Source organism: Nerophis lumbriciformis, linkage group LG19 (genome assembly GCF_033978685.3).
Source record: "Nerophis lumbriciformis linkage group LG19, RoL_Nlum_v2.1, whole genome shotgun sequence".
In the NCBI taxonomy this organism is placed as follows: domain Eukaryota; kingdom Metazoa; phylum Chordata; class Actinopteri; order Syngnathiformes; family Syngnathidae; genus Nerophis; species Nerophis lumbriciformis.
In genome coordinates this window covers 32,361,625-32,378,819 of record NC_084566.2, presented here as the reverse complement: position 1 = coordinate 32,378,819, position 17,195 = coordinate 32,361,625, and the positions used below count along the sequence as shown (strand labels likewise).

Here is a 17,195-nt window from a genome sequence, read left to right as displayed (position 1 = left end):
TGGCTTGGCATTGTCTTGCTGAAATAAGCAGGGGCGTCCATGGTAACGTTGCTTGGATGGCAACATATGTTGCTCCAAAACCTGTATGTACCTTCCAGCATTAATGGCGCCTTCACAGATGTGTAAGTTACCCATGTCTTGGGCACTAATACACCCCCATACCATCACAGATGCTGGCTTTTCAACTTTGCGTCTATAACAATCCGGATGGTTCTTTTCCTCTTTGGTCCGGAGGACACGACGTCCACAGTTTCCAAAAACAATTTGAAATGTGGACTTGTCAGACCACGGAACACTTTTCCACTTTGTATCAGTCCATCTTAGATGAGCTCAGGCCCAGCGAAGCCGACGGCGTTTCTGGGTGTTGTTAATAAACGGTTTTCGCCTTGCATAGGAGAGTTTTAACTTGCACTTACAGATGTAGCGACCAACTGTAGTTACTGACAGTGGGTTTCTGAAGTGTTCCTGAGCCCATGTGGTGATATCCTTTACACACTGATGTCGCTTATTGATGCAGTACAGCCTGAGGGATCGAAGGTCACGGGCTTAGCTGCTTACGTGCAGTGATTTCTCCAGATTCTCTGAACCCTTTGATGATATTACGGACCGTAGATGGTGAAATCCCTAAATTCCTTGCAATAGCTGGTTGAGAAAGGTTTTTCTTAAACTGTTCAACAATTTGCTCACGTATTTGTTGACAAAGTGGTGACCCTCGCCCCATCCTTGTTTGTGAATGACTGAGCATTTCATGGAATCTACTTTTATACCCAATCATGGCACCCACCTGTTGCCAATTTGCCTGTTCACCTGTGGGATGTTCCAAATAAGTGTTTGATGAGCATTCCTCAACTTTATCAGTATTTATTGCCACCTTTCCCAACTTCTTTGTCACGTGTTGCTGCCATCAAATTCTAAAGTTAATGATTATTTGCACAAAAAAAAAAAGGTTTATCAGTTTGAACAATAAATATGTTGTCTTTGTAGCATATTCAACTGAATATGGGTTGAAAATGATTTGCAAATCATTGTATTCCGTTTATATCTACATCCAACACAATTTCCCAACTTATATGGAAACGGGGGTTGTTTAAATAAAATACTTTAACCGTCATACAAATGTAAAACAACTCAATAAAACCAAAATAATATTAAACTACTCACCTTTCTTATTATTAACACAGCTTCAGCTTGTTGAAATGCAAAAAAACAATACAATCAAAATAGAATAAAACTATTCAATATTTGATAACTCAGAGCATTCTTTGCTGTCATACAAGTGTAAAAAGAAGGTAACGGCTGTGTATAAGAAAATGTTTATACCTTTTAACGGCAGGGGGAAATCACATTGCTCTACCGTCTTACGACAGATATTGAGTATAGTTACCAAATATGGTTCCTCGCCTTGTAAAAGGCTACCAATATAAATTATGTATTGGATGCCTTTTGCATTTCTTGATTGAAATATGGGTCCAGAAATTGACATTTTTAATGGATTAATAATTAAAAATGTAAAAATTAGTCACTGAAATCCAGTGCATAGCTTCAATATGACCCAGGATTAGGGATGCGTTAAAATGTAATATCGGAAATTATCGGTATAGGTTTTTTTTTATTATCGGTATCGTTTTTTTATTTTTTTTTATTTTTTATTAATTCAACATAAAAAACACAAGATACACTTACAATTAGTGCACCAACCCAAAAAACCTCCCTCCCCCATTTATACTAATTCACACTCATTCACACATTCACACATTTTGTTTCTGTTATTAATATTCTGGTTCCTACATTATATATCAATATATATCAATACAGTCTGCAAGGGATACAGTCCGTAAGCACACATGATTGTGCGTGCTGCTGGTCCACTAATAGTACTAACCTTTAACAGTTAATTTTACTCATTTTCATTAAATACTAGTTTCTATGTAACTGTTTTACTTTCTTTTTTATTCAAGAAAATGTTTTTAATTTATTTATCTAATTTTATTAATTAAAAAAAAAAAGTACCTTATCTTCACCATACCTGGTTGTCCAAATTAGGCATAATAATGTGTTAAATCCACGACTGCATATATCGGTTGATATGGTATCGATAATTAAAGAGTTGGACAATATCGGAATATCGGATATCGGCAAAAAGCCATTATCGGACATCCCTATCCCAGGATATATACAAAATATCACAACATCACATCATACAGTCAGTCCATTACGGGATACGAACAATTTGTTTTGTTTTGTATCTAAGATAAGGAAAGCCTTTAACCCCACCCTCGACCTATAATGAAGATACTGTATTGGGCTTTGGCGTAACAGGCAATCCACATGATGGCACACATAGTATTTGCTCTGTCAACAGAAGAGGTTTAGCCAACAAGAAGCAGTCATTCTGCACACTCAGCATTAATAGGGGTTACTGCAAGTCAGCCTTATTCACGTTTGCATTAGAGCACTTACACATGACACATTCATTGAAATAGATGCCACTGGATAATATAGAACACAAAAGTCCACTGTAGGGGACACTGGTTCTCAGGAGGAGTTTTTATATTTGTTCAGTCTATAGTGCAGGGATATGAAATCTTTAAAGTCATCATGAAATTAAAGAAAAATCATGTAAGGCTCTGTGTACCGTATTTTCCGGACTATAAGTCGCAGTTTTTTTCATAGTTTGGCCGGGGGTGCGACTTATACTCAGGAGCGACTTATGTGTGAAATTATTAACACATTACCGTAAAATATCAAATAATATTATTTAGCTCATTCACGTAAGAGACTAGACTAGTGGTTCTTAACCTTGTTGGAGGTACCGAACCCCACCAGTTTCATATGCGCATTCGCCGAACCCTTCTTTAGTTCAAGGGTTCAAGGGTTTTATTCGTCACATGCAGAGTACACCACAGTGAAATACTTGTTTCCATGCTCTTCAGATATTGCGTACAGTGGGATCCAAACACTAGTTGCTGAATCTAATACACTAAATACAAAAAATACAACAAATTGAAATGCTCTGATGTACATTAATTACGAGACAATAAGTTGCACAATAAGTCCCAGTTGTTATGGTAGAAGTATCAGTACAAGTAAAAGTACAGTAGTCACATACAGTACCAGTGCAATGTCAAATAGTATAACAGTATATACAGTATACACCAGTGACGTGCGGTGAGGTTGATGGCTGGTGAGGCACTGACTTCATCACAGTCAGATTTACAAACATATGAACCCTAAAGAGTATCTTATTCACCATTTGATTGGCAGCAGTTAACGGGTTATGTTTAAAAGCTCATACCAGCATTCTTCCCTGCTTGGCACTCAGCATCAAGGGTTGGAATTGGGGGTTAAATCACCAAAAATTATTCCCGGGCGCGGCGCCGCTGCTGCCCACTGCTCCCCTCACCTCCCAGGGGGTGATCAAGGGGATGGGTCAAATGCAGAGGACAAATTTCATTACACCTAGTGTGTGTGTGACAATCATTGGTACTTTAACTTAACTTTAACTTTACACATACAAACTGTAGCACACAAAAAAGCACATTTAATAAAAAAACGTTATTATGGTCTTACCTTTACTTAGAAATTAAGTCCATGCGCCGCAACTAAAGCCCTCACTTAAACTTTCCACGTGCAAGATTGAATCTAATTAAAAAAGTGTAACCGAGGGTTTATAAATGTCGACTATCCTGTATGAAACTACAAAATAACAAACACGGAGGCTCCAGTTTACACGAGGACCACTTTATTTACCTTCTTTCAAAAACCTCCGCAACGTGACATCACTTTCGCTCTTAGCGCCTTCAAAATAAGAGCACAAGGCATATACTGTATAACAGCGCATAACAGGAACTTAACATCACAAAGAGAAAAGCCCATGAAAATAGGTTACAAAAGTTATTTAATAAGAAGCCAAAAAGTGCAAAAACAATGTTCGTGTTGGAGGAGTTGTGAATTAGATACACCTGCAGTGTGCAGGTGTACCGGCAGTCATTCACAACTCCTCCAACACGAACATTATTGTTTTTGCACTTTTTGGCTTCTTATGAAATAATTTTTTTAAATAGATTCAATCTTGCACGTGGAAAGTTTAAGTGTGGGCTTTAGTTGATATAACAATTCTACGGCGGGGGTGCAGGAGGCGGGGTTACTGGAGCCTCAGCCAGTGCGTCTTTTGCAGCCGTTTTATGATCGCTCAGCACAAGAAATACATTACACACATACAGTTGTTGACAAAATACACTGTATATTATATACCTCAGCTAACTAAACTATGGAAATGTATAATATAGTTCATATAGCAATACAGTCTCACTGCACAGCAGGCCAGCAGTTAGCCGAGTCCGCAATCCATGGTGAGGCACAACTGAGTGACGTGCCTCAACTGGCTGCTGATCACCGCACCGTCTCTTCTCAGTATTTGAACGGCAAATGTGAAAATTCAGCGATTTTGAATACAAATAATCTAAAACTGGTGAAGTTAAATGGAAAATAACTTTATAGTATAATCACTGAATACATATAACAATTTAATTAATTTTTTTTCTTTTTACATTTTTTTTCTTTCCATGCTGGCAGGTGAGGCCCTGCCTCACATGCCTCCAGTGACCGCATGTCACTGGTATACACAGTATATACAGTATAGGAAGTAATAAATATTAAGGTGTCTACAGTTCTTTTGGTAGTTGAGTAGTGACAGTAGTATGAGTAACATAGGTAATGGAACAGTATGATTTCTTTATACTCTTGTTTTTACATTATTTACAGTCATTGAATGAAGAGTATTGTAGTCCGGTAATTACAGTGGTAAGTAGTAGTGAAAAAAAAATATATATATATTTTTTCAAATTCAAGACAAAGTTATATGTTTTTGGTAACACTTTAGTATGGGGAACATATTCTAAGTAACAAAAGACTTAATTTAGAGTTATTTGGTTAGGGTTATGGTTAGAGGGTTAGGGTTATAATAAGGCCATGTCGAATAAGGCATTAATAAGTACTTAATAATGACTAGTTAAGAGCCAATATGTTACTAATTTGCATGTTAATAAGCAACTAATTAATGGTGAATATGTTCCCCATACTAAAGTGTTACCATGTTTTTTTTACTAGTGAACATCACCTTGTTCAAAGAACAAAACCAACACTAAACTCACAACAAATTACACACCTGCAAATCAGTGTGACTTCTGCAGTTGCCGTATCCGCAATACGCCGATAGGGAGAAGTTTTTATTCACACGATGAGTCGGGTGTGTCTTGACCTCCGCCGAACCCCTGAGCCCGACTCACCGAACCCCTAGGGTTCCATCGAACACAGGTTAAGAACCACTGGACTAGACGTATAAGATTTCATGGGATTTAGCAATTAGGAGTGACAGATTGTTTGGTAAACGTACAGCATGTTCTATATGTTATAGTTATTTGAATGACTCTTACCATAATATGTTACGTTAACATACCAGGCACGTTCTCAGCTGGTTATTTATGCCTCATATAACGTACACTTATTCAGCCTGTTGTTCACTATTCTTTATTTATTTTAAATTGCCTTACAAATGTCTATTCTTGGTGTTAAGTTTTATCAAATAAATTTCCCCCAAAAATGCGACTTATATATGTTTTTTTCTTTCTTTATTATGCATTTTCGGCCGGTGCGACTTATACTCCGGAGCGACTTATACTCCGAAAAATACGGTACCTACAGTACGTCATGTTATAGTACATTGTCTAACCTTTTTGTGCGGGATCTTCTAAGGGAAGGCAACTCCTCGGACCAGCACATGGCCATCACATACAGCCAGCTACTGAGCCAGGTTTGCCGCTGTGCTAACGTCCTCAAACAAATGGGTGAGAAGCTCAAGTCTTCGCTTTTAAAGAAAAAAAAAACATTGGATTTATTCAAAGTATAAATTGCAGACGAGGATGTGTAAATGCATCATTTTAAAGAAGCAATAATCAATTATTTTGTAGCTGCAAAAATTATGTTTGTCTCGGTTTTCCCTATGAAGGTGTGAAAAAGGGAGACAGGGTATCCATCTACCTGCCTATGATTCCAGAACTGGTCTACACCATGTTGGCCTGTGCCAGGATAGGTGCTGTTCATTCTGTTGTGGTAAGTATAGTTCCTAATGAAGGGTTACTTCCAATGTTGTTATACAGTGTGTTATGATCCGCTGCCCGGATCATAGTCTGTTTAAGTTTTTCGAGTCACTTGTGTTTTCTGTTAGTTTTAGACTCCTTTAGTTCCTGTTTGTGCACCTCTGAGTTGGTTAGCTACTTATTATTTTCACCTGCCGCTTGTGTTCGGGACGCGCACCTGTTTGTAATCAGAGACATTATTCAAGCCTGCCTTTGCCAGTCAGTCGGTCTGGCTTCTTTGTTTGCTTTACGCAACTGCTACGTTCGATGTTTTCTAGTTCCCTGCGCGTGTCTTACGCTAAGTCCCGTCTTAGTGTTTTCCTTGTGAGCTATTCCGCTAGCTTTCCTTGTGTTAGGCACGCTTCGTTTGGTTTGTTCCTGTCTTCGTTTTATGATTTATGAGAATAAATCATGTTCCTACCTGCAAGTCCTGTCCGGAGTCGTCCGTTTGCATTCCGGGAGAACGAACCTCGCTGAAACGAATGAATACAGCATTCTGAGGCTCTCATCAAGCCAGTTCCAAATCTTTGGTCCCCTGCATACAGCACTTCAAACAGTACAAGCTAGTAGACGATGTTTACCTGATATCAGATCTAAGTTACGAGTGTTGTGGGCATGCTGGGGATGATAGACAGGAACCAAGCTACAGAGCCTAAGATTCAGCCTGTGGATGACTTGATAGGTTAGACAAGCATTGTGATAAATATTGAACTCTGTCAGATGATAATTATGGAATAGATGTCAAGTGGGGCCATTAAACTTCGACCATGACAGGGCCCGTATGATTTTCTTTTGCATGGGTTAGATGTTCCTCAAAGGGAATTTAAGTTACTGGTCAATGCCAAGTTATTTTGATGACATATAAGCTGAGTTTAAATGATCACCCAGAACAGAATAGGTATTTTGCAATTTATTTCCAAAGCTTTGGAGAGACCAGCCTAGGACAACACATTCAATTGCGTAGCCAAGTTGATCTGAAAAACATTACCCAAGTGCTGTGTTCTTCAATATGTCCCTCGCCCCCACCCTCCAGAACGAATACACATGTCTATTGTTCTCCTTAGCTAGAGACAGGATGAGGTAACAAATAAAAGGAGTATTGCTACTCCCTGCATTCCGAGCTCAAGGTAGTCCCACAGTGTACCCTCGGTCATGAGATGGAGAAAAAATAGAAAGCGCACAAAGAGAAAACACTAGTTATTTCAAACCTGACTATAGAAAGAAAGAACTCTTAAATATGGATATACGTAGATATCTATCTCCTTCAGTAGCTCGGGAAGGTGTTACACCAGATGACATTACAGTAGTTTAAATGTGGTTCAAAGAGAGTTTTATATAGAGTAAGTAGAGCATAAAGAGGAAGATAATGACAAAGGTGAAAGAACAGGCCAACATATTTATATAGTATAGTCTGTAGAATTTTGAGGACAAAAATGTGTTTATTCCATTTTAGAACAAGGGAAAAAGGGAAGTGCTTTGAATACTTTCCGGATGCACTGTAAATTAAAACATCGTCGTCGGCATCCTTCCGTCTCGGAAGACATCCAAAAATGGGGGTGGGTCTCACTGCGAGATGGCCCCTGGCACCCGTTTCTTTCGCCAATCGGATGAGCTTAGAACCGGTATCTGCTGGAGTGACCTCTCCAGTGGACCTCTCCAGTGGATCTACACGGCCTGGGCATGGAACTATGGAGGGCAAGCTGTTGTCCAGGCAGCAAGCCGCTGTCGGTATAAGCCCGGTATAAGCCCGACCTGACTGTTAATTAAAACAAGACTACTGTATATGGACACCAATATTGGAACATGACACCTACAGGAGGTGCCACAAGTCCCACTGACTCATGTCCCAAGATTCTATTTCACATGTAAGCTGCGAGCCAAAGCTCCAGTCAGACATTTAAGTGCACAATCCACCAACATGTAGCTCGTTGGCCGCTTTGCCCCAAGAAAAGCATCAGATTTGAAACATTTCGTCCCACTTTGTGAGAAAACCGCATCTGCAACACACTATATCGGTCAGGCTGTATCCAGAACAGATCCCAGTCCAACCTCATTCTCTCTTTGTGCAAAGGTTATAAAGCTAAAAATATCTCCTCAGTGCTCCAAGGTATTCTCACACCACATTTGAAGGCCTGTTTAATGGCACCACTATATTTAAGCCACCTTCTTCTTTGTGTTCAACCTGTGACACCAAGGAATCCAAACAATACATCATTCATTTGTTTGGAAATTTGTTTGGAACAATTCGTCTCTTTTGCTACCTCTTCCTTCTTGAGGTAGACAAGCACAGGGAAAAAACTGAAATCAATGGTGGCAATAGGAGTTTGCACACCCTTAAACAAGAAAAGTACATTTTTTTTAGCAAAAGGCAAAACCAGACAGGAGACGAAGAAAAACAATTGGGCAAACCAGAATATGGGTAGACGCTTAGACGTTTAGGGAGGGTAATCCCGAATCCCTGAAGCATCAGATGTGAGCACTATATTGCCAAAAGTATCTGGCCAATGTTGCGTCTAACCAGTCTCCCTCTCAGAGAATTTAAATCACCGGTCAATCCCAAGTTCTTTAGATGACATATATGCTGAGTAAGAAGGACCTTCAAGACAAAATAGGAATATTATCAAGTTTTACTGAAGCTTTAGGAGACCAGTCCACACCAATACGGTCATACCAACATCTCGACATGGTCAAACATTCAAACGGGAAGAGACGACTTCTTGAATACGAAAACAGCCCCCACCCTGTCCAGGAAGGAATACAGCCTCATTGTTCTAATACGGATAAGATATAAAGGGAGTACTCCAAATCCCACATTCCAACCCTTCAAGGTAAAGCACACAGTTTACTTGCGGACATAAGATACAAACATAGAAAGAGTACAAATGGAAAGATACGAGCTGCTTTAAACATGACTATGAATAAAGAAAGAGCTCTTAAACGTATATGCATTCTCCACACCAACCATCCAAATGATCAGAATCAGGTGTCCTAATCACTTGGCCCAGGTGTATAAAATCAAGCACTTAGGCATGGAGACTGTTTCTACAAACATTTGTGAAAGAATGGGCCGCTCTCAGTGATTTCCTGCGTGGAACTGTCATAGGATGCCACCCGTGCAACAAATCTAGCCGTGAAATGTTCTCGCTCCTAAATATTCCAAAGTCAACTGTATACATTCCTTTATTCTAAGAAAATGGAAGAGTTTGGGAACAACAGCAACTCAGCCAATAAGTGGTAGGCCACATAAACTGACAGAGAGGAGTCAGCATAGTGCAAAGACTTTCTGCACAGTCAGTTGCTACAGAGCTTCAAACTTCATGTGACCTTCCAATTAGCCCACGTACAGTACGCAGAGAGCTTCATGGAATGGGTTTCCATGGCCGAGCAGCTGCATCTAAGCCATACATCACCGAGTCCAATGCAAAGCGTGGGATGCAGTGGTGTAAAGCACTTCGCACACTGGACTCTAGAGCAGTGGAGATGCGTTCTCTGGAATCACGCTTTTCCATCTGGCAATCTGATAGACGAGTCTGGGTTTGGAGGTTGCCAGGAGAACGCTACATTTCGGACTGTGTGAAATTTGTTGGAGGAGGAATTATGGTGTGGGGTTGTTTTTCCGGAGTTGGGTTTGGCCACTTAGTTCCAGTGAAATGAACTTAGAATGCTCCAGGATAACAAAACATTTTGGACAATTCCATGCTCCCAACCTTGTGGGAACAGTTTGGAGCGGGCCCCTTCCTTTTCCAACATGACTGTGCATCCATAAAGACATGGATGACAGAGTCTGGTGTGGATGTGTCATGACTTGGTCCTGGGTGTTAGCTTTTCCGGGATGCAACGGAAAGTTGGCTCGGGCGAGACGGGAATGTGAGTACTTTTTTTTTTATTGAAACACTAGAACTACAAAAAAGGATCAAACAAAAGCGCGCACAGTGGCGGAGAATAAACTATGAAACCAAAAGACTATAGCAAAAAAGTACAAATGAAAAGCACGCACAGTGGCGGAGAACAAACTATGAAAAACAAAAAGACTATAAACATGGAACAAAAACTTACTTTGACAAGGGACATGAAGCAGGATCTTAGAGGATGAAGAGAGTACATAAGCATAAATGTGGGGAGGTCGTCAGAATGACAAACTGAAAAGAATGAACTTAAATACTATGGACATGATTAGTGAAAGCAGGTGCGTGACTCAAAACGTGAAACAGGTGCGTGACGTGACAGGTGAAAACTAATGGTTGCTATGGTGACAAAACAAAAGTGCACAAAAAGTCCAAAACCCAAAACGAACATGACCAAAACAAAAACATGATCACACAGACATGACAGGATGAACTTGACAGGCCTGCACAGAGTCCTGACCTGGACCCGAAAGAACACCTTTGGGATGAATTAGAACGGAGACTGAGGTCACACATCGGTGTGTGACCTCACCAATGCGCTTTTGGAAGAATGGTCGAAAATTCCTATAAACACACTCTGCGACCTTGTGGACAGCCTTCCCAGAAGAGTTGAAGCTGCAATAGCTGCAAAAGGTGGACCCACATCATATTGAACCCTATGGGTTAGGAATGGGATGGCACTTCAAGTTCATATGTGAGTCAAGGCAGGTGGCCAAATACTTTTGGCAATATAGTGGCGATACCGGCGTCTCCCACCTGCCACTCCTCGGCCTAAATAGTTAGTACTGCTGATTGATACCAGCTGTGCCCAATTGCTCCACTGCCAGTACCACGCCCAACTAGGGATGTCCGATAATATCGGACTGCCGATATTATCGGCCGATAAATGCTTTAAAATGTAATATCGTAAATTATCTGTATCGGTTTCAAAATGATCGGTATCGGTTTCAAAAAGTAAAATGTATGACTTTTTAAAACGCCGCTGTGTACACGGACATAGGGAGAAGTACAGAGCGCCAATAAACCTTAAAGGCAATGCCTTTGCGTGCCGGCCCAATCACATAATATCTACGGCTTTTCACACACACAAGTGAATGCAAGTCATACTTGGTCAACAGCCATACAGGTCACACTGAGGGTGGACGTATAAACAACTTTAACACTGTTACAAATATGCGCCACACTGTGAACCCACACCAAACAAGAATGACGAACACATTTCGGAAGAACGTAACAGTGCTGAACTTTTGAAACATCACATTTTTATCACTTTTTAGCAGACACTCCGTGATACCTCCTGTTTCCTGCTTGCTTCACCTCTCAACTCTCCCTCCACGTTCTGTTTGCACGTCCAGTTTGCAGGTTTTTCCTCCGAGTCGCTGTGCGAGAGAGTGATGGATGCTCAAAGTGTCGTCCTGGTGACAGCAGGTAAGGGAGCCATGGCGCCACACTGCAAAAAATGAAATCTAAGTAAGATTGAATATCTCAAATAAGGGTGATATTTGCTTATTTTCTGTCTGATAAGATAATTCTTCTCACTAAGCAGATTTTATGTTAGAGTGTTTTACTTGTTTTAAGGGTTTTGGTCCTAAATGATCTCAGTAAGATATTACAGCTTGTTGCTGAGATTTGATGACCTATATTGAGTAAAACATGCTTGAAACTAGAATATCAACTGATGCAAAGCTGTGTCATCAACACTCACAAGTATAAAACTACTTTTTTAAAGTAATAATTTCTTATTCCAAGCATGAAAAAAAAAATCATGATTTTGACACAACTGTGTCTCATAATTAAAACAGATGACAGCCAAATGGACTTTGCTGTTTTATTTTCAATGAAACAATAGAAAATACGTACTTTCTTCAAAATTACAATAAAACATTTTTGGGCCGGGGGCCGGGCTGTATATATGCGCACTAATTGACTGAAAGAGCACGCACTTGGCGCTATGATGTCATGTTATCGATGGAAAAATTCATTTTTAGACCATATGATTTGCCTGGGCAGCTGGGAGACCCCGAGAGTAACAAGCGGTTGCCTTGTTGCCTTTCCATTAAGAACAATAAACTAGTTTTTGCTGGTTTCAAGAAATGTATTGCCGAGCGCATATCATTATGTCAAGATAATGGCGCTAGCATTTACTTCATTTAAGAATATTTTTCAACATATTGAGAAAAAAGGTCTCATATTTGTTTTTTCTACCAAGAAAAGTGCACTTGTTATTAGTGAGAATATACTTATTTGAAGGTATTTTTGGGTTCATTGAGGTTAGCTAATTTTACTTGTTTTGGAAAGTCTTCACAGGCCAAATTTTCTTGTTCTATTGGCATATAATTTTGCTTAGTTCAAATAAAATGCCCCTAATTTTTGTAAAAAAAAATTCTTGTTTTTGAACACTGACTTTTTGCAGTGTAGTGACTTTTTTTTGGTAAAAACCAAAAAAAAGAAAATACGTAGCAATCTCCTAAAACAAGTACTTAGCCAGGTGGGAGGTCCCCACATCTGCGGTCCCCTCCAAGGTTTCTCATTGTCCCATTGGGTTGAGTTTTTCCTTGCCCTGATGTGGGATCTGAGCTGAGGATGTCCTTGTGGCTTGTGCAGCCCTGTGAGACACTCCTGATTTAGGGCTATATACAGGTAAAAGCCAGTAAATTAGAATATTTTGAAAAACTTGATTTATTTCAGTAATTGCATTCAAAAGGTGTAACTTGTACATTATATTTATTCATTGCACACAGACTGATGCATTCAAATGTTTATTTCATTTAATTTTGATGATTTGAAGTGGCAACAAATGAAAATCCAAAATTCCGTGTGTCACAAAATTAGAATATTACTTAAGGCTAATACAAAAAAGGGATTTTTTAGAAATGTTGGCCAACTGAAAAGTATGAAAATGAAAAATATGAGCATGTACAATACTCAATACTTGGTTGGAGCTCCTTTTGCCTCAATTACTGTGTTAATGCGGCGTGGCATGGAGTCGATGAGTTTCTGGCACTGCTCAGGTGTTATGAGAGCCCAGGTTGCTCTGATAGTGGCCTTCAACTCTTCTGCGTTTTTGGGTCTGGCATTCTGCATCTTCCTTTTCACAATACCCCACAGATTTTCTATGGGGCTAAGGTCAGGGGAGTTGGCGGGCCAATTTAGAACAGAAATACCATGGTCCGTAAACCAGGCACGGGTAGATTTTGCGCTGTGTGCAGGCGCCAAGTCCTGTTGGAACTTGAAATCTCCATCTCCATAGAGCAGGTCAGCAGCAGGAAGCATGAAGTGCTCTAAAACTTGCTGGTAGACGGCTGCGTTGACCCTGGATCTCAGGAAACAGAGTGGACCGACACCAGCAGATGACATGGCACCCCAAACCATCACTGATGGTGGAAACTTTACACTAGACTTCAGGCAACGTGGATCCTGTGCCTCTCCTGTCTTCCTCCAGACTCCGGGACCTCGATTTCCAAAGGAAATGCAAAATTTGCATGGTTGGGTGATGGTTTGGGGTGCCATGTCATCTGCTGGTGTCGGTCCACTCTGTTTCCTGAGATCCAGGGTCAACGCAGCCGTCTACCAGCAAGTTTTAGAGCACTTCATGCTTCCTGCTGCTGACCTGCTCTATGGAGATGGAGATTTCAAGTTCCAACAGGACTTGGCGCCTGCACACAGCGCAAAATCTACCCGTGCCTGGTTTACGGACCATGGTATTTCTGTTCTAAATTGGCCCGCCAACTCCCCTGACCTTAGCCCCATAGAAAATCTGTGGGGTATTGTGAAAAGGAAGATGCAGAATGCCAGACCCAAAAACGCAGAAGAGTTGAAGGCCACTATCAGAGCAACCTGGGCTCTCATAACACCTGAGCAGTGCCAGAAACTCATCGACTCCATGCCACGCCGCATTAACGCAGTAATTGAGGCAAAAGGAGCTCCAACCAAGTATTGAGTATTGTACATGCTCATATTTTTCATTTTCATACTTTTCAGTTGGCCAACATTTCTAAAAATCCCTTTTTTGTATTAGCCTTACACAATATTCTAATTTTGTGACACACGGAATTTTGGATTTTCATTTGTTGCCACTTCAAATCATCAAAATTAAATGAAATAAACATTTGAATGCATCAGTCTGTGTGCAATGAATAAATATAATGTACAAGTTACACCTTTTGAATGCAATTACTGAAATAAATCAAGTTTTTCAAAATATTCTAATTTACTGGCTTTTACCTGTAAGTAAACATTGATGATTGATTGACTTATTAACAAAGGGAAAATCTTGTCTGCGTTTATGCCAGGGGTCAGCAACCCGCGGCTCCGGAGCCGCATGCGGCTCTTTGATCACTCTGATGCGGCTCAGCTGCATACTTGCCGACCCCCCCGTTTTTTCTGGGAGGTTTTCGGATTTCAGTGCCTTTCCCGGCAATCTCCCGGGGCAAACATTCTCCGATTTTCACCCGGACAACAATATTGAGGGCGTGCTTTGATGGCACGGCCTTTAACGTCCTCTACAACATGTCGTCGCGTCCGCTTTTACACCATGCTATCTGCGTGCCGGCCCAGTCACATGTAGTATGCGGCCTCTGCAAGGCATACTTGGTCAACAGCCATACAGGTTACACTGAGGGTTGTGATATAAACAACTTTAACACCCTTACTAATATGCGCCACACTGTGAACCCACACCCAACAAGAATGACAAACACATTTCGGGAGAACATCCGCACTGTAACACAACATAAACACAACAGAACAAATACCCAGAATCCCATGCATCCCTAACTCTTCCGGGCTACATTATACACCCCCGCTACCACCAAACCCCGCCCCCCTCAACAGACACATGGAGTGGGGGGGGGATGCATGGGATTCTGGGTATTTGTTCTGTTGCGTTTATGTTGTGTTACGGTGCGGATGTTCTCCCGAAATGTGTTTGTCATTCTTGTTTGGTGTGGGTTCACAGTGTGGCGCATATTAGTAAGAGTGTTAAAGTTGAGGGCACCCTCAGTGTGACCTGTATGGCTGTTGAACAAGTATGCCTTGCAGTCACTTATGTGTGTCTGCAGAAGCCGCATATAACATGTGACTGGGCTGGCAAGCTGTTAGTACAGGTTGTAGAGGGCGCTAAAGGCAGTGCCATCATAGCACGTCCTTATTATTGTTGTTTGGGTGAAAATCAGCAGACATGCGAGAGAATAGTTGCTCTGAAATTCGGGAGTCTCCCGGAAAAATCGGGAGGGTTGGCAAGTGTGATGCTGTCAAGCGGCATTCACATAAAACTCGCGGGCCGCACTAACATTAAATTTTCATATTAAGGTGCGGGTCGCGTGTCTGAGACCCCTGGTTTATACATAGCACAAAGCAAAAAAAACAACTTTGTATGCAGTGTTATTTCATTTTAAATTTCAAAAGAGTTTTGTGGCTCCCATTGTTTTCTTTATTTTGTGAAACGGGTCAAAATGGCTCTTTGAGTGGTAAAGGTTGCCGACCCCTGGTTTATGCACTTGAATAATGTGTTGGTGCGCTCTCCTGCGTCTTACCTGTATGTGTCTCTCTGCTCTGTCTCTTTGTGCCGCACAGATGGTGTTTACAGAGGAGACAAGCTAATCAACCTGAAACAGATAGCAGACGAGGCGTTGGAGAAGTGCAGGGGAAAGTACGCTCTCTCTCCCCCAACACACACACACTGAATCCGGACACGCTTACGCCTGATGGCGGTAATGGCCTCTGAGTCACCACATACACTTTGCTATCAAGGACATTGCGGAAACATGTTCTGGTTTGCCGGGTGACGTAGATGCACTAATTCAGTGGATAAGAGCTGCGCAGAACAGGAAAGAAGTTTGTAAGAGGCTGCTGGACTCTAGAAAGAGGTTCCGCAGCCTCCGTAGCAGAACCTCCAGGTTCTGTAACAGCTTCTTCCCTCAGGCCGTAAGCATACTTGCCAACCCTCCCGATTTTCCCGGGAGACTCCCGAATTTCAGTGCCCCTCCCGAAAATCTCCCGGGGCAACCATTCTCCCGAATTTCTCCCGATTGCTTCTCCCGATCGTGCTTTGAAGGCACTGCCTATAGCGTCCGCTTTTCCTCCATACAAACAGCGTGCCAGCCCATTCACATAATATATGCGGCTGATTGCAAGACATACTTGATCAACAGGTCACACTGAGGGTGGCCGCATAAACAACTTTAACACTGTTACAAATATGCGCCACACTGTGAACCCACACCAAACAAGAATGACAAAACACATTTCGGGAGAACATCCGCACCGTAACACAACATAAACACAACAGAACAAATACCCAGAATCCCTCGCAGCACTAACTCTTGCGGGACGCTACAATATACACCCCCGCTACCACCAAACCCCACACCCCCTCACACCCTCCATCTCCCGAATTCGGCGGTCTCAAGTTTGGCAAGTATGGCCGTAAGACTCTTGAACGCATCAAAATAACCCCATCAATTCCCCCCCAAAAATGGATTAACTCGCTGGAATATAAAGACGTTATAACATACATCCATAAACGTGGATGCATATGCAAAAGAGAAATATATTTATCTGTACAGTAATCTATTTATTTATATCTGCACCTTATTGATTTTTTATCCTGCACTACCATGAGCTAATGCAACGAAATTTCGTTCTTATCTGTACTGTAAAGTTCAAGTTTGAATGACAATAAAAAGGAAGTCTAAGTCTAAGTCTAAAGAGTGAGAGATGCTCAAAAAACACTTGCAAGCCAAGTTCACATCACTCCCCAGAACTGAATTGTCTGTTGATATCCTCTTTGTGGACAAAGTCATGGAATTTTAGGTCAAGCTGATCAATTAAATTTTTTAGAGATAAAACTTTTAAATCAGTCACCAAAACACAACACAAGGGTAGAATGTATACTATCCATGTATAGAGAAAATACTTCAGGCAATGATGTAGTGGAGGGAATACAACCTGTTTGAGCCCATTGCAACAAGCCAGCTATTTTGACTATCACAATCACCCAGTGTTGTATAATTGCAACCATTATATAACAAGCTCTAAATGAAATTTGATGCATCTGTTCCACAATAACTACATATGTACATGGTCTAGACCTTGTAATAACAACCAAAAAAAAAAAAAAAAGACATTTTACTTCCTTGAATCTGATGAATCC

The 17,195-nt window shown here is 41.0% G+C and overlaps 1 protein-coding gene and 1 long non-coding RNA gene across 2 annotated transcripts in view; one reads left to right on the top strand and one right to left on the bottom strand.

The window, feature by feature from the left end:
* Positions 1-17,195, top strand: part of acss2l (acyl-CoA synthetase short chain family member 2 like) — a 42,848-nt gene that overhangs the window by 5,779 nt on the left and 19,874 nt on the right. The window contains exons 3-6 of the mRNA XM_061978912.2: positions 5,755-5,846; positions 6,008-6,111; positions 11,398-11,470; positions 15,617-15,692. Of these exons, the coding sequence (XP_061834896.1) occupies positions 5,755-5,846; positions 6,008-6,111; positions 11,398-11,470; positions 15,617-15,692 (345 nt within the window). The remainder of the gene's footprint in view (positions 1-5,754; positions 5,847-6,007; positions 6,112-11,397; positions 11,471-15,616; positions 15,693-17,195) is intronic.
* The window catches only part of LOC133618493 (uncharacterized), a 25,449-nt gene continuing 19,465 nt past the window's right edge, over positions 11,212-17,195 (bottom strand). Inside the window, exons 2-3 of the long non-coding RNA XR_009817307.2 lie at positions 15,577-15,648; positions 11,212-11,492 (exon numbers count right to left, since the gene is read on the bottom strand). This is a non-coding gene — a long non-coding RNA (uncharacterized lncRNA). The remainder of the gene's footprint in view (positions 11,493-15,576; positions 15,649-17,195) is intronic.